Here is a 26,830-nt window from a genome sequence, read left to right as displayed (position 1 = left end):
TAGCTGCAGGTGCTGACTTTAGTCTGTGAAATCTTGAGTTGAAATGATCAGGTATCTAACAAATATAGTATTATACAACATTGCCTGTTTTGTGTGTGTGTCAGGAGCGACTTGAGAAAGTGTAAGCCGCTTCTGGTGTGAGAGAATTGGCCGTCTGCAAGGATGTTGCCCAGGGGTGTTGATGTTTTTACCATCCTTGTGGGAGGCATCTCTCATGTCCCCGCATGGAGCTGGAGCTGATAGAGGGAGCTCATCTGCGCTCTCCCTGGGTTGGATTCAAACCTGGCAGCCTTCAGGTCAGCAACCCAACCTTCAAGTCACAAGGCTTTAACCCACTACGCCACCAGGGGCTCCTAACATTGTCTGTGATACAATAATATATGATAAAAACCAGTCCAACGGAAACATTACTGAAGAAAAGCCTTTTCTACCCATAAAATCTCCACACTACCCTTTCATATCTGGCCCGTGGTAGGGTGTGGTTGTGTGAGCACCTACCTATTTTTAAACTAAGCATAAACTGAGAAATCCAGAAAAGAAAAAATCCCTACCAACCCACTTGCCACCTACAACCCAAGATGTTAATTAGCAAATTGATTTGTACTAACTCAACTACTTAATTAGCAAAGCTCTGGAAGACAAGCTTTATGCCCAAGATTGACAACCAAAAATTGAGTTTTAATAACATGGTTCTTGTTTCTATAAGGAAGATCTTCTCAACATTCTTGTTGATATTTCCCTAAAAAATTGTTGTGTCTAATTCTCTGCTAGCATTGATCTATTATAGGTTGCATCAAATCCATTGTTTGATTTACTGAATTTTTTGAAAAAAAAATGCTGCTGAAAAACAGCCACACTGCTTTCTCTCCACACATAATTCACTGGTTTTATCAGGATTTCTTGGTTTTCTTTCCATTTGCCCCCAAACTGGATATACCTCCTAATTTTAAAAGTTGGTCAACTAGTAGAGTGGCCAGAAGGGAAAAAAGGCAGGACTACTGATTTTTTATAGCTGAAGCCTCTCTATCAATTGATAGGGAGCCACCTTTTAAACACACACACATTTACATTTTTGTACACCAGGCAACTCTTTTTTTTAAAGTATTAATTACATATGCTGTAAAAGATTATGCGGCCGGTACCCGCTTTTCTCTTATACAGAAAATAAAGCTATGTCTCAAAAAGGAGTGGGCAGCTATATGGTGGGGATAAATTATAACAATTTTCAGATGATTTTCAGCTTTTTGTGGGGAAGAGAAAGGTTAGGGGTTTCTCAAATGCGGGTAACCCAGTCCGCCACTCAAATCAGCACAATTCTTAATTTAGATGAGCTTTGATAAGCTACAAAAGTGGTCTAAAATGGCACTTTCAATAATACCTACAGACCATGTTAATTTGAAAAGAATCATTTTCTTTTAATCTAGTTATATTCACATGTGGATTCAAATAGATTAAACCTCCTAGAAATCTGCTAAAAATTTGCTCTATAACCCATAATAGCTTTGCTTCCTAAACAAATAAAAAGTGTTATCCCAATATCTTGTGATCAGAGACAGATGGACTTATGTTCTTTTAAATATCCTTATTTGGCTTCCATTGCTGGGACAGAGTTTGAATGAAGACTAATATATTCACTGAACTGGAAACCAAAGCTGTGTTTTGCTGGGCATGTTCCTTTGCAGGTACTTCTAAAATGTCATAGAAAAGGAGAATAGAGATTAGGACATTACCTGTACGGCTTGATAATCTTCTGTCCATAGCGTAGAGCACCCTCCCAATCCTGCATGTACAGACAGACTCCCATGGCCTGATACATCATGTGCAACATGTAAACATTACTCTCTGCAAACACGGAGCCCATCTTCTCCAGGCTAAGCTCACAAATCTCTAACAGTTCGCTTGGGGGTAAAGCTAAGAGTTAAGGAACACAGGGAGTGAAAAACATCCAGTTATAACCTCAGGCTCTTTATACAGCTGAGTATTTTGCGGTTTCCTAACTGAAACCACAAAGGTACACACAGCGCATAGAATTCTCCTCTGTGGTTTGTTTCCATTATCTACCATTCAGGCATCTACAACCTTTAAAGATACAGCTGCTCTCCACTATGATTGTATTATTTGGTACTTTCTTTGGGATCATTTAACATAGAAGCCCCAACAGTTTACAAAAGCCATTTTTAAAGAAAAATTACATATCAAATATGTAAAAACTATCCACAAGATAGATCTTTAAAAACCAACAACCCAGCATGCACTAGATAAATAAATAAATCAGAAAATTTAAAATATGTGCAGAGACAAAATAACCAGCAATTGTAGAATCTTAAAAGTATCTTAGTATCTTTTAAAATGCTTGGAAATGTTAAATAAAAAAAATACCCACAACACAGATGCTTGGCAAGCAACTCTAGGAGAACATTGGCCAATTGGAGTAGCATGAAGGAAAGGTCTTTTTGTTGATACCCACTTGCCAGGTCTCACTTAGTAAGAAAGGAGGCTACATTCACTTTTTTCCCCTGAGGAAACATGCTTGTCCTGTTTATAGGCACAAGTTAGAAACTCAACAGCTGTTAAACTATTGCTTTACATTTGACCACCATGAGCATTTAGCCTGCACAATACCACTGGATTCCAGCTTGTGCTTCTTGCTGTTTCAAATCCCTATTGATGTGATTGTTTAGAGCAGAGCTTTCCAAACATTTCATGTCAGGGACACACTTTTCAGACATGCATCATTTAACAACACAGTAATTTGGTTTTACTAGCAACCCAGAGGTGAAACTAACCCCTTATAAGAGATACAGATACATAATGAAATTGTAATAGCAAAATGTATGGGGAAACAACGTATCTCATGAAAATCTTTCATTTATGTTTTTAAAAATACAGTAGAGTCTCACTTATCCAAGCCTCGCTTATCCAAGCTTCTGGATTATCCAAGCCATTTTTGTAGTCAATGTTTTCAATATATCGTGATATTTTGGTGCTAAATTCATAAATACAGTAATTACAACATAACATTACTGCGTATTGAACTAATTTTTCTGTCAAATTTGTTGTATAACAAGAAGTTTTGGTGCTTAATTTGTAAAATGATAACCTAATTTGATGTTTAATAGGTTTTTCCTTAATTCCTCCTTATTATCCAAGATATTCGCTTATCCAAGCTTCTGCCGGCCCGTTTAGCTTGGGTAAGTGAGACTCTACTGTATATGATGTATCGCTTATTTTGCAGACTCAGAGGTTTCTCATTATGTTTGCACAACACATCTATACACTGCAGCTGACACACCAATGTGTTGTGACACAGAGTTTGGAAAGCTTTGGTCTAGAGGCTGCAGATCCAGGGGAATATTCATACGGCATAGCTATCATTCCACTTCAGTTGATATAGTTCCATCCTTTGCAACCTGGGATTTCCTGTTTGTGGGTGAAGTATTTGGAATTCTTGGCTAGAGAGTGGTAGTGCTTCACCAAACTACAAACCCAAAGATTCCCAAGGATGTTGCCATGGCAGTTAAAGTGGAATCTAAGTGCTGGAAATGAGTAACACGAATGCGTCCTAGATTTTATCAAATGGAAAAAGCATCTGCCAGTGTAGCATTAGAAATAATTACCTGAGCTGGGATAAGGAGTTACTGTTTAAGAAATGGATTATATTAAAGTACATAGGAAAAAAAATATTTTGGCTGATATCCTAAATCAGTTACTGAGTTTAACTAAGCAGCATCTTCTGGTCCATCTTCCCCTGTCCCAAATCCTGCTTTACTGGGCAGCAATTGCCATGAACAATGCAGGTCTGTTCTGTCAGTTGGAGAGCAGCAGATGGACATTTTCACTCCCTCCCTCTAGAGATCTGTGGAGTAACAATCAGAAAAAAGACCACTTTCCTAATTCCTTCTTGCACTGTGGATTTCTGGATAGAGAAGGGTGAAAATGTCAGCATGCTATGCCCAGATAAATAAAGGGGGAAAAAACCTCCATCATTCACAGTGGCTGATGCTGGGTAAAGCAGAACTAGCAGACTTTTTACGACTGTAGTAATAATGCCACAATCATGAATAAGTAGGAACACAAAAGTTACAGATGTATAGCTGCAGGCTACACATCTGTAACTGTAATCATGAATTCCAGTCATTGTTTTAAAAGTCTCAAATAAGGTTAAATTAAATAGGAATTAATTCAGTATTAAAGAGCTTTGTGGCTTGGGGTCCTCTTTTGAATTATCAGCTCCCTCAAAATCCACATTTTCCTCTATCCCTGGAGTCTACAGGGAGAAGAATGAAGCAAAATGAGCCCTCAAATGAACATTTCCTTCAGTCCCCAAAATTCTTGCATTGCAGAGAGTAAGACACTGAAAACTGCTCAAACACAGATCTTTTCGATTTGCAGTATTCTCATTTCCTTGGTTAATTTACCTGCCCCTTTTCTTTTGATATCTATAATATATTTCTAAATATACCTCTAAAGTTTTAAGTTTCTGCATATTAGAAATTTGGGGACTGAATAAAATTAACTGGGGAGAAGAATTCTTATTGGGAAGCTCTGGCCTCATTTTATTATCCTCCCTTCTTCATAGCTATACCTGGGCTCCCAACCTTTTTCTTTCCCCCCTCCAATACAATAACAAGCAACACCAAACTGTATTGTAAATCAAAGTTAGCATACTTCCTGGGGAAAAAACACCAGCCTTTTAAAAAGCAGAATAAAAAGAAGGGTTTAAAACAGACATCTTCATGCTTATGGGATTTCAGTTTTGGACATGCCTCAACAGAATGAGACTGCTAAATTGAATCTAACTGTATTGAATCTAAAGTTCAGCTTTACAGGGATTTAGATAAGACAGAACACCAAAGGATATATTTGTAGTGTTTGGCCCTCCTGAACTCCTCGATCACATTTCTGGCATATTTGATCATATCTCGCACAGCTTCTGCTGGGGGAGGCTCATTCAACTTGCGGATTTCCAGTTTATCTTTGTCCTGAGGGAAGAGTTACAAGGCAGTCACAAGACCTCTTCCAAACAAAACACAAAAGGCAAATCTACTAGGACCCTGAGAACAGCTTCTTCTTTTTTTTTCTTTTTTTAAGGAGAGCTTGGGTTTGTGGCATTTTCAGACACAGAAATCATCCTCAACCTGGTGCCCTAAACAGATACGGTACAACTCCTCCCATCCCAGTCAGCTTCTCGTAGGGACATCAGAGGACTCCAAGTGGCCAGATTCTGGTCAAAGGACATTTAGTATAATGCCAAGTTTTTAACTTTGTTTGCGTTTCTAAATACATTACAACTGTACCCTCAATTTCGCTTCTGATATGATGAATAAATAAATCCCAGTCAGCTTGGCCCAGTTTTGAACAAGGCAGACATAGAGAAATACTTGAAAAATAACATTTCAAAATTAAATGAACATTTAATTCAGTTTGCCTTTTAGACTTTGACAGAAAAGTAAGTGGATATGTGATACTGTACCACAATAAATTGGAGAGAAGATATATGTTATATCACAAGTTTTGTTTAACCCCTACATATATATTAGATGCAAATACATTATCAGTAGAAGGGTGACAAAAATTGGAAGAATACTGTATTACTGCAGTAAAGCTATAGTCTATCTAAATAAGAAAACAAGTTACTAAGTATTACCTTAACTTTAGTAATGCATTCTCTGCAATCACAGGTAAAAAAATAGGAATCTTTTAAACGGTCATTTCTGTCTTCTGTGGGATATAGCAGGTCAATGTAACTGGTGAATATCTAGAGGAGGAAAAGTAATAATTGTATAAGAATCTACAGATCATAATACACTTTATCTGTACAAATACTGCTGCATATGAATTACATAAGCAATGGCTATTTTCCCTGGTAAACAAGAAGTTCTTATTTAAAGAACCATGATTTGAGTTACTTTCATGTTAGAGTAGGCAGTCTATTTTAATAATAATAATAATAATAATAACAATAATAATAATAATAATAAGTTTATTTATATCCCGCCTCCATCTCCCCCGGAGGGGACTCGGGGTGGCTTACAGCAAAATCAGATACAAAACAATGATAAAGTAAAATATGAAACATCAAAGAACAATAATAAAACTAATAATTATACACAGCAGCCGAAAAAACACAACGCGGTATTAAAACATCGAATTAAAAACAATGAGGTTGCAATAGCGGATATTTTCTCCTTGCTTCATGAAAATAAGTACACAGATTAAGAAAGGGAAATGTCAGCATGATATCTAATCCAGGAATTAGTTTATTGCAGCGAATTAAGCCAGGATTCATAAGCCACCTTTTTATGAGCATTATTAATAGCTTCTAAAGACCTCAGAGGAGGCACAAAATGACCTGTATGTACAATGATCATGAAGAAGAACTTGAAAGATCTTCAGTAAGAATTCTGGTGGTGATTGGTCACCATTTCAGAATTATTTCCTTTTATTTTCCAACCTTTTCTGTTGTTGAGTCACCAGTGGTATTTGTTAACTGGAGTGGTAATATGTTACCTACAGGATTGCCTTCTCCCGTACAATCCGCCTTGTACACTTAGGTTCTCTGGGGAACATTTACTTCAACCAGCCAGAACCTGAATGGCAGCTGTCACCCAGACGAATGACCTGCTAGAAGAGATTTAATACCTAAATGAGTTGTCAGAATTCAAGACACAATTGAAGACCTATCTCTTCTGGCAGGCCTATCCAGTCAAATGGGTACATATTATTTGTATTGGTGGTTTATTCTTTGTTCTGTGTTTTTAATATGTGTATTTTATCGTTTGTTGTTTTGTCTGCATATTTTAACTATGTTGTGCCCCGCCTTGAGCCATGAGGAGAGGGGAGTAACAAATAAAATGTATTATTATCACTACTACTACTACTTCTCTTTATTGTGCGTGAAGCTCTCTGTGCTTTTGGTCTCCACCACCAAGTAGCCCTAGATGTTGTTAGGTGTCTAACTTGCTTTCTCAGTATGATTCATTTTTAGAATTTATCTTTCTAGTTCTTCTCAAAGCTCCATCTGGCTGTGTGCAACCATCTGGTCAGCCAAAAATATATTTAATTTATTCAAAAAGCATTACTACATTTGTTACTATCTTATTATTATTATTATTATTATTTAATTTCTACTGTTCAGTATTCATGATCATGTCATTATTGCAATGATTGCAAGTGCAATCTACCTTAACAGCCAGGTTACTAGTCTGCATATTTTGTGCTTCTTTTTTGCCATTGATTTGGTATTGTACAACTATTTGTGTGAACACCCAGCAACCATTGCGCAGAGACAGAGGTCAATTCTGCATGCAGTTGTGGCACTTCCAACTACCCTCTTGCCAGTGATCTGCAATGTTACAATCAGAAGCAGGACTTCTCTCACATGTTCTCACCACATTGCAGATACATGGAGGGAGGGTGCTGGAAACTTCATCCTGCAGTGTTCAAATTACCAACAGAACATACCTGAACCACTTCATGTGGCTGCTGACTGTTAAGATGGTCTAAGGGAGCCAGGAGACAATTTGTAGTTATGCATTCATAACTATTTTTTTGTGTGTGTCAGGAGCAACTTGAGAAACTGCAAGTCACTTCTGGTGTGAGAGAATTGGCTGTCTGCAAGGACGTTGCCCAGGGGATGCCTGGATGTTTTGATGTTTTTACCATCCTTGTGGGAGGCTTCTCTCATGTCCCCGCATGGAGCTGGAGCTGATAGAGGGAGCTCATCTGCGCTCTCCCCAGATTGGATTCGAACCCAGGTCAGCAACCCAACCTTCAAGTCACAAGGCTTTAACCCACTACGCCACCGGGGACTCCATTCATAACTATATCTATGATATAGAAACAGGACTTCATTACCATTACATTTCCTCTTTAGTTAAGAACTTTCAACCCTGAACCTTTGTGATACTCTTGCATGATGCTCCTGAATAAGGAATATCCTTTGCCTAATCTGACTGATAGCTATTAAGGTGGGCCAGGTGGGTACTTCCATAATTTTATAGTGAGATTCAGTGCTTTTACTCAATACGGAGCAGTTGTGAATCCATAGCTCTACCTTATAAATCTTTCATTGTAATACTGAATGCCAGCTGACGTTCTTTGCCCAGGAAAAAACACTGTGTTTCCCTAAAACACTTTGCAAAGTTCAAATATACATATAGAAATCAGATTTCTTTTGCAGTGAGAAGAAACCTATGAAAACTATTCATTCTTGCATGTGAGAAGGAACTACAAATTCCTGCTGTTATCTACACAACTAGACATTCATTTCTGAACCAGAACTAAAGGTATGATCAAGACATATTTAAATCTCCATGTATGATTTTAATTATTTAAAGCACACCCACAAATATATTAATATGCATTTCAGGTATTAATAGAAGCAGCAAAGGACACTTTTCATTTTCTAACAAAAGGTGTGCTTTGCTCCTTTAATGCCCATCTCTCATACAGGCAGCTGTCAAATCTTTTTTTGCTCTGCTAACCTAGAGGACAGTGCAATCCATGAAGTCCCACTAAGTTCCACAGATTTATATGGGATCACCTGGTAAGGCTGAAATCCTATAGCTACTTACCTGTGAGGCAATTAAATTTATATATGAATAAACATGTAGATTGTACTATAGAGGTCAATTATATCACAGCAATTTAAAGACATAATGTATTGTGCTACAACGTGTCTGCATAAGCTTGAACAACAACACAACAGATTCTCAAATAGTATTACTAGAAATCACAATCAGAAAACACTTTGTAGCACCAGCTTCAAAAGGTTCATACTACCTACATTCTTATCTTTAATCATGAAATAAAAACTGATAAACCTCTGAATATCCATGACCTCTGTGTAGTAAAAACATCAAATTCTTTCAGAAAGTCACATTTACAATTACAATTGACTATATGCCATCATCTTATTTCAGAAAGGAAAAGAAGCATACATAAATCATGTAACACAAGGAGTTTTTTCTCTTACAAACAACAATTGTTCTTCACTTACATATTTACCATATTTATATCCCCTCATCTCAGAGGGGACTCAAGGCAGCCTTACAACAGGTAGCATTTTGATGCCATATAAACAATAAACAATTACAATTAAAACATGAATTATTAAAAACAACCATTACAATCACGCCAACCAAAAACATAATCCAGGGCCATTCCATTTGTCAATCATATTGTTTCATAGTCCCTTATTGCACTGCTCCAATTACTTGTCAAAAGCTTGGTCCCTAAGCCATGTCTTAAGTTTTCTCCTGAAGTTCAGGAGAGAAGGGGCTGATCTGACCTCACTGGGGAGGGAGTATATACTTATAAAGGTTTTTTTTTCACCAATAGATATGGCAGCAGACATCTAAAACCCCAGTGAATGGGAAAAGAGACTGGTTAATTTCAAACATTATATGTGGTGTAGATATATACATTTTTCAGCATGTAACAGTTCCTTGGCTTGCTCTTTTAGACAAAGTATCATTTATGTACAGAGGAACCACAACGCCAGAATATACAACAAGAATGTTGTTGTAGTCACATTCACACATATGTACACACACATACATACATACATACATACATACATACATGAAGACACAAACACATTCATTCTTCTGGGCTGAATTGTAAAATGAGTAACATTTTCTATTCACTTGTAAAGAACATTTACAGAACTACATTTTCAATTCTTGCCAACATCTGTTTTGGATGGCAAATATAGAATAATTCTGAGAAATTTAAGGCTCTGTATGATGTGGATAAAGTAGAGAAAATCTTACATTATTTACTTCATTAACAGCCTTCTCAAAACCCCAGGAAGAAATTCTTGGGACACATTTTGGCCTATTTACAGAGTGAGAGCTCTGACATAAACTATGCTGGTTAGTGTGTTGTTGAAGGCTTTCATGGCCAGAATCACAGGACTGTTGTGTGTTTTCTGGGCTGTATGACCATGTTCCAGAAGCATTCTCTCCTGACATTTCGCCCACATCTATGGCAGGCATCTTCAGAGGTTATGAGGTATATGCCATAGATGTGGGTGAAATGTCAGGAGAGAATGCTTCTGGAACATGGCAATTCAGCCCGGAAAACACACAACAACCCTATGCTGGTTAGTTTCACACTGTGACTCACATTTTACATATAAAACTGTGTTATTCGCTAAAACTGCTAGAAGCATGTGTGTTGGTTATTTGAAAGAGATTGCTACGGACTGTGCAGGGGACTTATTAATCTGATTTCTTTATGGAGGCAAATGTACAGGTTTTCTTTTACTGGATAAGATTGTGTAGGATTTGTAATGTCTTTTAGTCAAATACAATACATGACTGACTGGCCTAACATGTTCATAGTGATATCAAGAGATGAAACAATCCTACCTGCGGGCAGGCAATTTACAAAATATAAGAGCAAAAGAATAAGGAGAAAAGGGGACTTAAACTGAAATTTAAATTATTCACCTAAACTAGAGTAGTTTATAATAAAGGTGGAAAATAGACAGTGTACTAGTGGTGTATATCTTTTTTCATTCAGCTTGCTCATTTTCTTACTGCGTCCTTCACCTTCTCTCAATGTGCTCAGAGCAAGCTGATCTTTGTTGGCTATTGCTTGTTTTCATTCTACAGTGAGTGCCTCTCAATAGCTTTTCTCCAAGGAGAAAACATGAGAGACATGAAATGGGAAATTTTGACAGCTTTCTCATGCATTAGCCTGTTGAACCAGAAGGTGGCAGTACAGACCATGCCACGAAAGGGACTGCAGTTCGGCAGGGACTGAAGGGCAGAGAACCTTTCCCAGGAGTTCAGTAAGATTTTCTTGATTACGAATGTTCTACTGACACAATAATGCTTTTTCTTTATGGTATCATTGCTGATTTTCTTTCCTTCTTTACAAAACAAATGCTGTCAGGCATCCTGCAGTTTGCACTTTTGTAATCTAGTTATTGATCTGTAACTGTTATGTATTCAAGAATGTCCGCAAAAGCGCAGTACCTTTATTGGCCAACCAGAATACCCAAAACAGTTCATGCAAGTCCAATGAAGGTATCCCTGTTTTGTGGATCGTAGAAGAAAAGGAACAATGTTAGAGCCACAGGCCTACATTTTGTCTTAATTGTTGTCAGTTAAGATGGGCTGCCAACCTAGCAGTTTGAAAACATGCAAATGTGAGTAGATCAATAGCTACCGCTCCGGCAGGAAGGTAACGGCGCTCCATGCAGTCATGCCGGCCACATGACCTTGGAGGTGTCTATGGACAACGCCGGCTCTTTGGCTTAGAAATGGAGATGAGCACCAACCCCCAGAGTCAGTCACAACTGGACTTAACGTCAGGGGAAACCTTTACCTTTACCTAAGATGGGCTAGAGCAGTCATTCCCAACCTTCCTAATGCTGCAACCCCTTAATAGAGTTCCTCATGTTGTGGTAACCCCTAATCATAAAATTATTTTTGTTGCTATTTCATACCTGTAATTTTGTTACTGTTATGAATTGTAATGTAAATATCTGATATGCAGGATGTATTTTCATTCATTGGACCAAATTTGGCACAAATACCCAATATGCCCAAATTTGAATACTGGTAGGGTTGGGGGGGGATTGATTTTGTCATTTGGGAGTTGTAGTACACCTAAAATCAAAGAGCATTATGAACTCCACCAGCAATGGAACTGAACCGAACTTGGCACACAGAGCTCTCATGGCCAACAGAGAATACTGGAAGGGTTTGGTGGTCATTGACCTTGAGTTTTGAAGTTGTAGTTCGCCTATATCCAGAGAGTACTATGGATGCAAACAATGATGGATCTGGACCAAATTTGGCAGCAATACTCAATATGCCCAAATGTGAACACTTGTAGAATTTGGGGGAAACAGACCTTGACATTTGGGAGTTGTGGTTGCTAGGATTTATAGTTCACCTACAATCAAAGATCCCCTTGAACCACACCAGTGACAGAATTGGGCAAATTGGGCTTTTGCTGGGAGGTTTTGTTGTCTGTTTCCAAAAAGGAAGAGAAGTACAGGTGAAGAGATCTTCAGCCTTCTCTGCCAACTGTCAGAAATGAGTTTTCTGATGGTCTTTGGTGACCCCTCTGACACCCCCTCATGACCCCCCCCGGGTTCCCGACCCCCAGCTTGAGAAACACTGGCCTAGAGCACTGCTTCTTAAACTATGGGTCCCAATCCCAGACGGGGACCCCTTAGTTCAATGCTGGGGTCATGAAAAAATTGACAATAGTGAAGGATTTCTGAAGACCACCCTTTTACACAAATCTGTTCGCAACAACATGCAGTGTTTATACTGAACTTTGCAGAAAATCAGCCTGTTTAGCAAGCCTTGCAAAAGCTGCCTTGAGTCCCCTTGGGTGAGAAAGGCGGGGTAGAAAGGTTGTAAATAAATAAATAAACAAATTTATTTTCAGTAAACATTTTATTTTTATACCTATTATATATACTTATATACTTGGGGTCAAGGAAAAAATTATCAGGTGGAAAGGGGTTGCTAGTGAGAAAAGGTTAAGAAGCCCGGTCTTCTCCAAAAGGGTATCAATTATGTTCTGTATTGTGTGTCTTTCTGTTGGCCCAATATAGATGCCAACATTTTGTGGGGTTTGGATTTGGTCTTTTTTGGTGTAGGGCTTACATGGCTACCCTTGAATATGATCTCTATTCAGTTATACTGATACAGCCACAATAAAAAATGCCCCAAATCCCACCTTAAGCTCCAGGAAAGCTGCTCCAAGTGATCGTGGTCTGTTCTGTTGCCAACTTGGGTCCAACAAAATGACATTTCCAGCCCTCTCCCACCAATGAGCAATACTTTGCCCATCAGATGTAGTAGCCCTGTTGCAATTCTTCACTGCTTCACAGATCTCTGGAGGGAGAGGGCTGGCAAGATCATTCTGCTGAGTACTATCGGTAGGACAGTCTCATTTATTTGAAGTAGCTGCTGCCTTATAAGATTGGGTTGGGATACTAATCCAGAAAATGATACTTAATTTACACATTTTAACCATGTTGGCAACCATCTTGGCCACCAATGACAAACTATTGAGAAGAACCCAAACTTTTAAAAAAGAGCACACAACTATCTGGAATGTAACTGAGGTAAAGGACAGTGCTCCTTAAAACCATATCCAGAATCTCTGGTATGTTAGAAAGCAAACATCACTCTCCATAATGAGAGAAGAAATGGTCTTTGTGTGGCCATCCAAAATGGGAAATTGACACTTGACACCAGCCATGGACAAGGTACTGTAAGTCTAGGTTGGAAAGTAAACTTGCAAAAGGTCTTTATTGAACCCAACAGAAATCATGGGGTCTTTTATCACTCACCACTATTGTCATTTGTGTACAGAGCAAGCATAGTTCAGTTATGCACCATCATACAAATCAGCTGTGGCTCTGAATATTGTACAAGGTGAAAGAATCTGTCATTTAGATCATCTGTCTAGCTACCTACCATGGTGTAGTGGTAAATTCTGGACTGTGGACAATCAGAATACATTCTATAGTCTCACACCACACTCCAAATATGTAGGCACTATGTTGTTTTTTATTAGCAAGTGAAATCTCACAGTTTCATCACCACCAAGTATTTTGCAAAGCGAATGTATCTTCATTGCCCATTCAAGAGCAATGTAAAAGAAAAAAAAAACAACAACAATGGCAGTACACAACATTAAAGTATTGCTAGGGAAATTGTAGTACCCCTCTCCCCTGTAACATGGAGGACTGCAAAAATAAAAATGCTGAAAAGAAGGGGCAGATAATGTTGCAATCCCTACTCCAACACAGCTAGCTTTGACTTTGCAACAACACTGTCTGTCCCTTTAGTTCTTCTCATTCTCTTAGCTTTGATGACCCAAAACAGTATATAGTAGGACCCCGTATCTGTGTGAGATACTTTCCAAGTCCCCTGTGGATAGCTGAAACAGTGGATAAACCTTTGACTACACTTGAGCTGGGAACATACTATAGCAAATATCCCTGCTGCATATTTCATTAATTTGCTGCAATCCCACAACTAGGTTATTTGCTATAAATTTTAGAAAGATATGCATTAGGGAGCAGCTGTATATACACTTCCCACTAACTGGGAGCAGACTGTGAGTACCCCGAGGGTAAAGCTCACAGACTACACAAGAAAGGTCAGTATGACATGCTGCACACAGCATTTACCCCGAGACAATAAGTGAGTCCTTCATACTTAGATCAAAGGCAAAAATACCAGTGACTCCATCATCCCAGTTAACAGCAGCAACCTTCCTTTCTCTTTAAAAATTAAATTTCAAATGAATGGCATTAAAGTTTAAGTAAGATCTGCAGGGAATGGGAAAGAAAGTATCATTTCACTGCTCTTTTGGGTAGCAGTTCTTGTGTGGGATGTATTTCTTCAATAAGAGAGAGAGAGATAAAGTCATACTCTCACTCTTCAAAAGAAGCCACTGATTACCAGAGTTTAAAGACAGAGGTGTAACATTTCTGGAAATTTTGAAGCCATGGAAAAGATCTCTCTCTCTCTCTCCCCCCCGGGCGGGATGGTGGAAAACAATTTTCAGCAAAATTGAAAAAAAAAATCAATGGCATAGCACCTTGTCCAAATTGAAAATCACTTCTTATTTTAGGAACATAGAATGCATTTCTATTGTTACTGAATTTGGCAAAAAAATATCATGTATAATATAGTAAAAACAGTTTTTTGGGGGAAATAATGATAAATTTTGATTTACTTTTGTTGTTGTTTAATTGGACTACAAGGCATAAATGCTCATTCTCATAAAAAGAACTGAGAAAAAGGAAACCAAGACTAGGAATTGCAATGACATGAGATGCTGCACACAGTCTTACTTGCTACATAAGACCTTAATAGTTATTTTATAATGATGACTAAACATTTCCCATAATTTTTTTCTTCAAAAAGTATTCAGGGAGAAAAAATAGGGATATAGGATTACCCTCCACTGGGCTTTCATATGTCTCTTTAAAGTCAACAGCTGTTATCCTGTCGGGCAGTTATGATGCCATAAACTAAACTTGAAATGAACTTAAATTTTCACATGTATGGTTGCCACACCATCGCCATAACCACAAATGCTCCTAAAATCCAGGCAGCTGTACCAACTGAAGCGGTTATACAGCACTGGCCAATGGGTTGCTAAAGGATGATAAATGGATGATAAAGGATCCAGTCCCCTCTGGGGAGCACACTTGGGTAAGATGAGTTGTGACAGGACGCTGCAAGTAGGGAATAGCTGGCAGGATGTGGCTAAGTGTCACAGAACCCCTTTACTTGGTATAGTAAAGTAAAGGTTTTCCTCTGGCAGTAAGTCTAGTCATGTCCAACTCTGGGGGTTGGTGCTGATCTCCATTTCTAAGCCAAAGAGCTGGCATTGTCCATAGACACCTCCAAAGGCCATATGGCTGGCATGATTGCAGGGAGTGTCGTTACCTTCCTGCCTGAGCGGTACCTATTGATCTACTCACATTTGCATGTTTTCGAACTGCTAGGTTGGCAGAAGCTGGGGCTAACAGCGAGAGCTTACCCCACTCCCTGGATTGGAACCATCAACCTTTTGGTCAGCAAGTTCAGCAGCTCAGCTGCGCCATCGGAGACTATACTTGGTATAGCTACCTGGATTTTAAGGTGTGTTAGGGATTCAGATCAGTAACTATGTCGTCATAACTACATGTCCCATATAGAATCTCAGCCAATATCCTTCCACTGTTTTAGAAAAACAGAGTGCACAGAAGGGAGGGAGGAATAATTATACTTCAAAGACGGATGTAGAGATATATTCAAGGCATCCAGCTTCTGCACATTTCTTAGGGACTTTATTCAGGCCAAGTGTTATTGGCAGATTCTATCTAAAGGGGAGGGAGGGTGAACGCAGCAAGGCAAGGTTCTGTATGTATTGTGGAAATGTAATTAAAATCAGCTATACGTTGTTACCTCATCTCCAGGTTCTATCTCCTGCACAGCTCTGACTTCTGCCACGGTTCCCTTGTAGGTAACAATCACATTGGGGCAACAGCTGTGGTTCATGAGCGCCACACTAACAAAAGAGAAGGGCATTTATTGTTTTGCAAGCTGAAATATTAAAACCACAAGTCAAGGTAACGAGCCTACAAGTGAGGACATACTTCAACAACCAACATTTAATTTCTTCCTTTATCTTTTCTGGAAGTTTCAAATTTGTTGAAAGGAGTTGAGATCTTTTCCCTCCATACATTAGAGGAATGTAAAGCAGGGACGAGACAATAAAAATCTACTTGGGCAGGATCCTGTTTTTTCTCCACTGCATAAACCCACAAAGGATGGCAAACCCTTTCTCTCCTCATTCCCCATGTGCCCTAAAACATGCACATTCACCAGGAAATTGTAAGGCAATGTGGTTCCAGCACTGTGAGACTGGACTGGGATTTGAAATACTTGCTGCATAAAGTAAACCTCATATATAAGTTGAGGCTAGGTTTTGGGGCCAAAATTATGGATTTTCATATACTTGTTGATAAGTCAAAGAGGAAAAGCCCCAGTGCCACCTCAGGGATCCAGCTACCTCTTGCTGTAGCAATTTTCCCCTCCAAGGCATTTAAAAAGGCCAGAAGTAGCACTATAGCAAACAGAGTAGAGAGGGTAAGTACTTTAAAAAGGTTCTTCTGGGACAGACTATAATCTATCTTTCACCTCTCTACTCGGAGAAGAGGATACTTTCCTTTTTTGATAAGAGTTACAGTCCTCATATTGAACCACAAATAAGTTGACCAAGGTTTTTGGGATTGATTTTTCTGACTAAACTTTCTAGGCTTATGTATGAGCATACACAGTAAGTTCCAGTTCTCACACAGCCATGAAACTCAGTGGGTGACCTTGGGCTACTCAACATCTATGCCTGACTTTTCTCACAGGGTTCGTATAAAGATTACACGGGATGGCAGCCATGTATGCTACCTTGTACTCACTGGAGGAAAGATGGACTACAATCACTACAACAACATTAAACAACTCATACATATTTCCTAAGATCATGATCATCTATGGCATTTTGGGATTTTTATCAACTTCACAAATGCTCATTTAAACAATTTCAGACAAAAAGTTTTTATTTTCTATTGCTTTAGTTCCTAATCAACATATTGTGTTCTTCTATCAAAATCCTTGTCTTCAGACTCTCTATTCCTCTAATACAAGTGTAGTGTGGGCAAAATGCAGGTTACTTATATAAAGAAGTTCTCTCTGTAGCCCAAAAGCTACAGAGTATATACTGTGTTTCCCTGAAAATAAGACAGTGTCTTATATTAATTTTTGCTCCCAAAGATGCTCTAGGTCTTATTTTCAGGGGATGTCTTATTTTTCCATGAAGAAAAATTCACATTTATTGTTGAACAAAAAAATGAACATTTATTATATACTGTACAGTAATTGTCATCACAAACCAGCATAACCAGACAAACTGTGAATCCTATCAAGAATTTCTTGTTACTACCACTATTTCCATGTACAACTATCTATGGTACGTACATTTACCAATCCTGCATGCTCTGGTGTTCTGTTCGGCGGGCATGCTTCCAAACAAAAACTTTGCTAGGTCTTACTTTCGGGGGAGGCCTTATATTTAGCAATTCATCAAAACCTCTACTAGGTCTTATTTTCTGGGGATGTCTTATTTTAGGGGAAACAGGGTAGGTCTTATTTTCTGGGGATGTCTTATTTTAGGGGAAACAGGATATGGGTGAATGGATGGATAGACAGACATAAACATCATGGTTGCAACCATAGCTTGGTAACAAACCACTGCATTCATTATAGTCAATGGAAAAATGAACCAAATTTTATGATAATGACTATTCAATTGAATACAGTGTATTCTCTTTCCATTAGCACAGCAACTAGCATATTAATTAAAATCCCTTTTGTAATTTTAAGATTCATTTTATATAAATATAAATGTAATTATATTTAATCAAGTATAATTAGAGGAATTTTTTCCTTAATAATGAGTGGAGAAAACCTTGTTAGTGTACAAATAAAATATAGATGGAAAAGAACAGGAAAGGAGATTCCACCTGAACATTAGAAAGAACTTCCTAACTGTGAGAGCTGTTCAGCAGTGGAACTCTCTGCCCCGGAGTGTGGTGGAGGCTCCTTCTTTGGAGGCTTTTAAACAGAGGCTGGATGGCCATCTGATGGGGGTACTTTGAATGCGATTATCCTGATTCTTGGTGGGGGGCTGGACTGTATGGCCCATGAGGTCTCTTTCAACTCTATGATCCTATGAACCTATTTTGTCTATTTATTTTAATAAGTCAGCTGGATTTTTGTACAAATTTTTCTCATTGGTTAAATTGTGTTCAGATACATATTTTTACATATGCAAATGTTAAGTCTTTTGCATTTTTAAAATACCAGCATGTTTTATACATATGCCATGGTAATCCACGCTCTGGTTACATCCTGAATAGATTACTGCAACGTGCTCTACGTGGGGTTGCCTTTGAAGACTGTTCAGAAGCTGCAATTGGTCCAATGGACCGCAGTCAGATTGCTCACAGGAGCTGTGTACAGGGAGCACACAACCCCCCTGTTGTGCCATCTCCACTGGCTGCCAGTTTGCTACCAAGCACAATTCAAAGTGCTGGCTTTAGCCTATAAAGCCCTAAACAGTTCTGGCCCAGCTTACCTGTCTGAACATATCTCCTCCTATCAACCATCTCGGAGTTTAAAATCATCTGGGGAGGCCCTGTTATCAGTCTCGCCTGCTTTGCAGGCAGGACTGGCGGGGACAAGAGACAGGGCCATCTCGGTGGTGGCCCTGCAGCTATTGAATTCCCTCCCAAGGGAGATCAGATCAGCACCCTCCCTCTTGATCTCCCGCAAGAAAGTGAAGACATGGCTCTTCGACCAAGCTTTTGAAAACCTAGTGCAGCAATAGACATGAAAGACTCAGAATTTGACCAATTGAATGGCCCAGACCTTGCTTTTTGATCACGTGATGCTGCTGGTTTTAATTGTGTTTTATTGGATATTAATGTGTATTTTAAATGACTTTTCTGTAATTCTTTGTAATTATTTTAAATGGCATTGAATTATTGCCATGTTGCAAGCTGCCCTGAGTCCCCTCCGGGGTGAGAAGGGCAGGATAAAAGTATAGTAAACAAATAAATATGCCACTACATCCAAAATGCTTACTCAGGGAATATCGCTGAACCTAAGTGTGAAAGTTCTTCATCTTCAATTGTGAATCCATTGCAGTTAACCTGTGAGAAAAAGAAACAGAAACTATCAGAAGTTAAAAATTGAAATCCGCTGGCTTGTTTAGATTCTAGGGATAAGTGACTCTACTCATCTGTGCCACACCGATTAATCCGATTAGGACACTGATTATTCTTAATCAAACCTTGATACTGAGCTACTAGCTTTATAAGAAGAGAGGTCAGCATTTGTTTACAATCTAATGCTGTTATAAAAGATTACGAATCAGACAGCTGAGCTGAACCACAAAAGATAGTATCCACTTCCCACAAGGCAGGTTGTGTGACTTTCTAAAAGACTCTTTAAGACACAGAGATTGGAATGATGAAATTGAAATGGTCTCAAAAGTAGTCATGTCTCTCTCACCCAGTTTTTTAAAATTACTACAGAATAACACAGTTCTTATCTATTATGGAATTCAGCTCAATTTGGTGAAATTATACGGAACAGTGGGGAGAAATGAGATGACTAACCAAGTTAATAAAAATAATGAGTTTTGTTACAACTATAGCTGTTGTATTTTAGACAGATCATGAGATACCATGACACATTGGAAAAGGCAGCAATTTTTTTTGATAAAGGCATTATGAAAAGAGAGAGACCTCGTTACACGTGGATTACTCAGTCAGGGAAGCCTAAGGTTGTAAGACTTGAGCAGGGCAGCTGATGACCAAGGATCTTGGAGGTCTCTCATTCTTAGGATCACCGTAAGTCAAAGTTAGCTTGATGGTAAATAACAACAGCAACAAATGCCACTGACAGAATGTGAGCCATAACATGTTTGTCAAGGCACATTTTCAGAGCCACTAGGATGCCCGAAACAGAGAATTGGCAGGGTGTGTGTTGTGATATAGGATGTTTGCAAGACAAAACTGGGGGTGAGACTATTCTTGAAGAAGACTTGGAAGCTGCAGCCTGACTGTCGACTGGATTATTCTATAGAAAGAACATAATACCAGTCTTAAAAGAATTGCATAGGCTGTCAATATATTTCCAGTCTATATTCAATGACATTTAAGGTTTCAAATGGCTTGGAACCTTGATACATGAAGGTGCCCCTCTACCCAAATGTATCTGATGAAGAATTAAAATTGGCTGGAGGGGCTCTCCTGCTTGTCCTACCAGTGAGATCAATACACTGTGTTGGGATTTGGGAGTGGGACGTTTCAACCGTCGGACTCCAACTCAGGTACCAGCTATTTGGCTGACTGCATCTCCTGGTTTGATCCTGCCTGGGCCCTGAGATCCTCAGGAGAGGTCCTTCTCTCAGTCCCACCACCATCACAAGCACTGTTGATGGGAACACAGGAGAGGGCCTTCTCTGTAGCTGCCCCTCGTCTCCAGAACTTGTATCTAGTAGGCCAGAATTGCCCCCTTCCTGCTTTTGGCCTGTTTAACTTGTTCTAATACTATCGCAATCTACATTGAGATCTCTTGATATATGGGGTGGGGAAGAAATAGTTAAATAAATAGTTTATGTCTCCATTTATTTATCGTGATCCCACTTTCAGCACAGACTTCGAGGCAAAACAGTTCAATGGAAAATTGTAAGTGCCAGAGCTGCCAAATGAATTCAGACTAATCAGAACAAAGCCATTTTCCCCATCCATCTTACTTGAGCAAAAAGGACCACAAGAGCTGCATTGTCAGGATATTCTATATGCTTTGAATAAAAGTGATGGAGAGCAGAAATATCACTCTGAATCAGTTCCATCTTTTCATTGTCGAGCTTATCAAGATCTGTAAAAGAAAAGAAATCCTTCTTCAATACAAGAACTGCTTTGCTTGTTAATAACTCCATTAAGTCATTGGCAAGATAGGTGATTTTTCTAAGAAAGGAAGTCAAGCACAAGAACACTTGTTTGAATAGGAGTGAGTGTCATTCTCCCTACCCTAAGGCCTCTGGAAATGAATGAGAACAGCTAACATTGCTACCCATCTGTTATATGGAAAATTTCATCTTTTCAGATGGGTGCTTCCACTGGGCTTATAAATGGATAAAAATGAGCTTTTTTTGGCTAATACTCCATAAATGAATACAAAATTGAACTAATATCTGCTTTCAAATATGTAACATTATAATCTATAAAAGTGCTCATCGGGAGTCAGATACTCTCGAGGAGCGAGAAAGGAAGCGGCTGCGTGACTTATTTGCGGAACCATCTGACGAGGATTCCTTTGAGGGTTTTACTGAGAGAATGGAGGAAGAGATGGTTAGCTCAGAGGAGGATGACATGGAATGGACTCGTGTGAGGGAGGATTTGGGTGCCACTGGCAATGATAGTATGGAAGGCGATTGGGGACCTTCAGGATTAGACCCGTGGACAAGCTGGAGGGATGGGACGGGATCCACAGCTGGGGATGCTGTGGGGCGTAGTCAAAGGTGTTTCAGTTCTGATGAGGAAAGTGATGAGGAAACGCCTGGAATTAGGGTAACAGCTGATAGTGATGAGGAGCTGTAAACTGGCATAAAATGGGGTTTGGAAGCAATGGCTAATTGCGTTGGGCAAGGTAATCTGGACGAACGCTTGGGCTCTGTGTGGGAAATTCCTGAAGACGGGTGTGATTCGTTTGCTGACTACGTAAGTTACCAAGGACACTGGGCATAGACGGTGGGAGGAACTGTGTGGGCTTTTGTTGTGCAACCTGTGCTTAATCTTAATAGCTTGGACCTCCGTCGTCTTCTTGACGGACGCCATCTGTTTATTCTGGACTGACTGACTGACTGACTGACTGACTACGGCCTCGGACTCTACTTCCTGTGATTATCGTTGGACCTGGTGAACTACAAACGTCTGTACCTGCCTTACGACCTTCGGACCGGATTGGAACTTCGCTGACCGCTTCTGCCCTTGAATGCTGCGTTTGTATCTGGAAATTGCTTGCTGTGTGGAGGAGTAACCTCTTAGTTACTCAAACATAGCTTTTGGCAGCAGAGAAGCATCTGCTGCCAGTTTTTTGTATTCCTTTGAACCTTTTGTTCACCAGCTTTTGTTTATTTTAGTCCCAGGCTGAAGTAAGCTTTTTTGGTTTAACCCGGATTAAACTCCGGTTTAATCCGGTTTATCTTTTGAACGTTTTCCTTGTGTCTTTTTACTTTTAAGGCCAATGTTTGCCTAGCCCTTGTCTTTTACGGGCATTTTTGGTTCTGTAACTCCAATAAAATTTGTTATATCTTATCTTGTGGCGTTCTGTCCTTGACAAATATAGAATACTAATATTGTGCTATGCTAATAATATAATATATTGTATGTACATATAACTTGTAAGGCGCTCTGAGTCCCCTCGGGGTGATAAGGACAGGATATATTTGTCGTAAATAAACATGTTACTCCACAGCAAGGTACAGTGTGTGTATATAAAGAGACAATAAACAGCTTTTTATTATACAAAATAATGGCTATTTCATACTTCCCCCACATAATTTTACACATTTCTTTCTGTTTTGCAAATTGAAATCTGAAACCACTGTATTCATATTTGTTGTCCACAAACAATTAGGGCACTATACAAAAAAGTCTGTTAGAAAGGTATAGCATAGCATAGTATCATTACTTTTAAACAGCTGTCTTAGGTATGCCATGTTTGCATATTTATTCAGATTACATAGAATAAATTACATTATTACATTGTGAAGCATGTTTGTCTTATTCCATGGTACCATTCACCTTTTAATTCTGGGCTGCTCAACTGTTAAAAAAAGCTAAGGTAACAGTGATCTTGTCTCCCTCACTTTAATATAACCAGAATTTAATTTAAACATATACACACAGAGAGCCCCTCTCATCGAAGTTTAAATCAAGCACAATCTTACTTAATTTCTGAGATCAGTTGAGTTCACATATCTGTTGAAACTCACAGGTTACTGCAGACTTTTTCTAAGTAATAATAAGGATCAGAACCTTTGTAATTATAGTTGAGCAGCTGCAATGAATTAGATGGGCATGTTACCAAGCTTAGTGGATAAAACAAACTGTGGGTTAGCTGCTCACTGCTGGTGCAAGTAGTTGTTGTATGTACGAGGTGATATTGACTGCTAGCCACTGCTGTAGCCACAAGTTACTACTGTGGCTGCAGGAGCTGAAACCTGAAGAGAAGCTACTGAAAAAGCCAGGAGTGAGTGTTCCTCTCACCACACCAGTCAAGGGCATTGTTGATCACTTCCTAAGGAAGAAGTTGAACTGTTTGTTTTTCCCTGCCTTCACGTTATCAAGAAGACTTCTCAAGCAGAGAATATTTGTTTGTTTTTCAATGTGATAAGGATAACTGCTATGAACTATACATTGTACATTTTTGTTATCCAAAAGTGAATGAACTACTTTCAGTTTCTACTTTAAAGCACAGCTGACTCAAACATTTTTCTTTCATCAGGACTTGAGTTCAGGGACACACTGAGTAAGAAAGGGCTGTTATATCCTTAACAGGATAAGAGCTAACAATCTTCTGCAAATCAAACTGTACGGGCGAACTACTAACCATGGTTTGACAATATCCTCCAACTGTCCCAACAGAGTGGATTAATCCTGCCTCCAACATTTTTCAGCTGCCTTTGAAATATCTCAGTTTCTCTTCTCTCAATTTTCCCTTTTGTCCTTGGTTTAATCAATTGCTGCAAACTGAGTTCAATGCAAAACTAGTCTGCACACAATTCATTTTGCAGGGAGTAGACAGCACAGAATCTTTCCTTTTCCTTGAAACTCAACAAAAACAAACTGTTGGAAGTCTCCCCTAGTTTATGCGTTTTTCCTTATTATTAACACTAGTTTATAGAATAAGTTTTAATGTTTGTATTGGAAATTTTATCCTGTACTTTTAAAAGCTGTATATTATTTGATGTAATGGCCTATGGCTGGTACAATAAACAACTCAGTCATTCATTATTAATAATTTTTGCCATCTTGACCCCCTGAGATGTTGTTCAATCATATGTGTCCAAGATTTCATCTGTGAAGTTTGAGAGAGTTTTGCTGTGAACACAATGTTGTTGCACACCTTCAATTCCTTTATGAGTTTTGGCAACCCTTTCACAGCATTTTTGGCAAGATTTTTTCAGAGGAGGTTGCAGTTGCCTTTGCCTTTCCCTGTAGCTGAAAGAGTGTGATTTGCCCAAGGCCACCCAGGGCTGAGCAGGGCTTTGAATCCTTGTCTCCAGAATTGTAGACCAATGCTCAAACTAAATGTATTTTTCAGAGGCAGACAGTGTGGTGCAGTGGTTTAACTGTTGGAAAACAACTCTCTAGATCAGGGATCAAATCCTCACTCAGTCATGGAAACCCAGTGTGTGACCATGGGCAATTCACACACTCTCAGAGGAAGGCAAAGGCAACCTCCCACTGAACAAATTTTGTCAACAAAGCCACATAAGTTCATTTTAGGATTGCCATAAGCTGGAAATGACCTTAAGGCATTCAACAAAAATATGTTCAGAGCAAAACAACCAGGACGGGGGAGGAACCTTTATAGGATTTCAAGTACATGTATTATAGGATCAGCTAATTTTCATCTTATCAGCATAATGCAGGAGAATGATACTGGGAGCAATGCAACGGAGTGATGTTGCTGTTATAATTCTAGAATGCTTAGTCTTCCTAACAGTTGCTCAGTTTCCCACTCTGCCCTGAGGGGGAGAAAAAAATTCTCTACATCTCTCTACATCTCTTTATTGCTTACACACACACACACACACACACACACACCCCAAATGGCCTACTCTCCTTCCTCAGTTCAGCAGCAGAGTGCGGAAATCATAAAGGACATGTCAGATTTGACTGGCAGTGACAGATACTCAACCAAACACTGAGGGCCCTGCAATTAGCCCCAAAGATACTGTCACTATCACGTAACCACACTATCTCTGACTTTATGGCCCCTGGTTACAACGCTGTCTGCTTTAAAATTTTACAACATTAGAATCCACAAAAGTCACCCTACTTGCCAGAAAAAGCAACCAGCAAAGACAACATAATTAATGGGCTCAGATTTTAGTTCTCTCTTTTCTAAAGTTGAGACAAAGAACAGAATAGCTTGAAGAAGGAGGGGAAGATAATGGGGTTGAAAATAAGCTTCCAAAACCCCCAGCTTACCCAAGAAGTTACTTCAATCTCACCTATGGTCCTTCAGATGCAATCCCTGCAGTTCTAGTTGGCATGGTCAATGGTGAGGCATGTTGAGAGCTGCTATCTAACAACATTTAGGGGACCATGTGACTCACACCTTACCCTGGATTCTAAACAACCCTCTTTAAAGGACTTGAGAGACTAGATATAGAGGAGACTATGAGCCCGTCTACACAGTACCTAAAACATGCTATTTCCCATGTTAAAAAGGGGGGATGGCTAGATGATGTTAGTGCTAAATGTGCACTGGTTTGCTGCAATGGACAAAAAACACAGAATAAAAAGTCCCCCTTTTATCCCAATTCTGGCCAAAAATGTGCATATTCGCATCACTGTATATCCCTGCACTCACCAAAAACACATGATTTCTTTTCCTCTCCCCTGTGGAGACTGCTCCAGCACATGTCTGCTTTTAAAAAGCCCAAAAACAGCTGATCAGCTGATTGGGCTGTCAAACGGACACAGCTGATTTAAAGAAAGCACGAATGGAAAACAATTAGAACTCTCTGAAAGTAAGATTGCAGAAGACCCATCTTTCCCAGGTAGATGCCTTAATTCAAACCACAGCACACAAAGACTCAAAACCAGGCAGGATACAATGAAAATGTGCTAAACACTTTCTGAACAGTCTTCAGGAAACTGCTGTATTTAAAGTTGTTCCTCCCAGCTTGCATTTTTAACTTTTGCAGATTTGATTATTCACAGATTTAACTAAAATGCTTTCTCTAGGAATCTCTAGATTCTCCAATGTGACCCTACAGCCAACTTTCTCTAGTGACGCTGGAGGACCTAGAGATTTATAAATCTCTTAGTCCTCCGGTGTGGTTTTTATCGTCAACTTCCATAGAGTCATGTTAGAAAACCCAGAAATTCCTACAAATATGTTCTCTCAGGTTGAAATACAGAAATTCCTTTATTTATCACAAGGATCCTGTGCCCTCAACACCAGCAAATGTGAAGGGCTGACAATTTCTACTTACGGGATTCAAACTCTTTCACAGAGAGGAGTTTTTCTGACTCACATCTTTCTGTTTGTGTTTTCTAAAGAAAAAAGAAAAAAAAAGAGGCACATTTTCAAAAATTCCACACATTTTGTCATCATATTCATTCCTAAAACACAGATACGTTCCTTAAACCTTTAACGACTTTGGGTAGCTCAATGAACAGCGCTATAAATTTAAAGTTAACCAGATCCAGGATTTCATCCAAAATTTATACAAGTACACACATGCACCAAAGAACGAGTGGTTTTAGAATTTGTCATTTGTTTTAGCTGCAGACTCTCTGAAAGCCACTAAGAGTAGCAAGCAGTTAGAAGGCCGACTTTGCTTTGAGGAAAGTGAATAATCTCAATGTTGACAGAGTTCAAAAGCAACACTCCAGCACTGGCCTAAGGCCACTTCTTTGTAAGCTTGGCCATTAAATGCGGGTTTGCAGGTGGCCTAACAGCTGAGGTTCAGGGACTCT

General features: G+C 39.2%; 1 protein-coding gene across 1 annotated transcript in view; it reads right to left on the bottom strand.

Moving 5' to 3' along the window:
- Positions 1 to 26,830, bottom strand: part of smyd2 (SET and MYND domain containing 2) — a 58,422-nt gene that overhangs the window by 5,161 nt on the left and 26,431 nt on the right. The window contains exons 4-10 of the mRNA XM_003216018.4: positions 26,344 to 26,404; positions 20,863 to 20,987; positions 19,185 to 19,252; positions 15,948 to 16,050; positions 5,648 to 5,758; positions 4,862 to 4,982; positions 1,731 to 1,905 (exon numbers count right to left, since the gene is read on the bottom strand). Of these exons, the coding sequence (XP_003216066.1) occupies positions 1,731 to 1,905; positions 4,862 to 4,982; positions 5,648 to 5,758; positions 15,948 to 16,050; positions 19,185 to 19,252; positions 20,863 to 20,987; positions 26,344 to 26,404 (764 nt within the window). The remainder of the gene's footprint in view (positions 1 to 1,730; positions 1,906 to 4,861; positions 4,983 to 5,647; positions 5,759 to 15,947; positions 16,051 to 19,184; positions 19,253 to 20,862; positions 20,988 to 26,343; positions 26,405 to 26,830) is intronic.

Source organism: Anolis carolinensis, chromosome 1 (assembly GCF_035594765.1).
Source record: "Anolis carolinensis isolate JA03-04 chromosome 1, rAnoCar3.1.pri, whole genome shotgun sequence".
NCBI lineage: Eukaryota > Metazoa > Chordata > Lepidosauria > Squamata > Dactyloidae > Anolis > Anolis carolinensis.
Note: the sequence above shows the minus strand (reverse complement) of the source record. Positions and strands in the feature narration are given on the sequence as shown.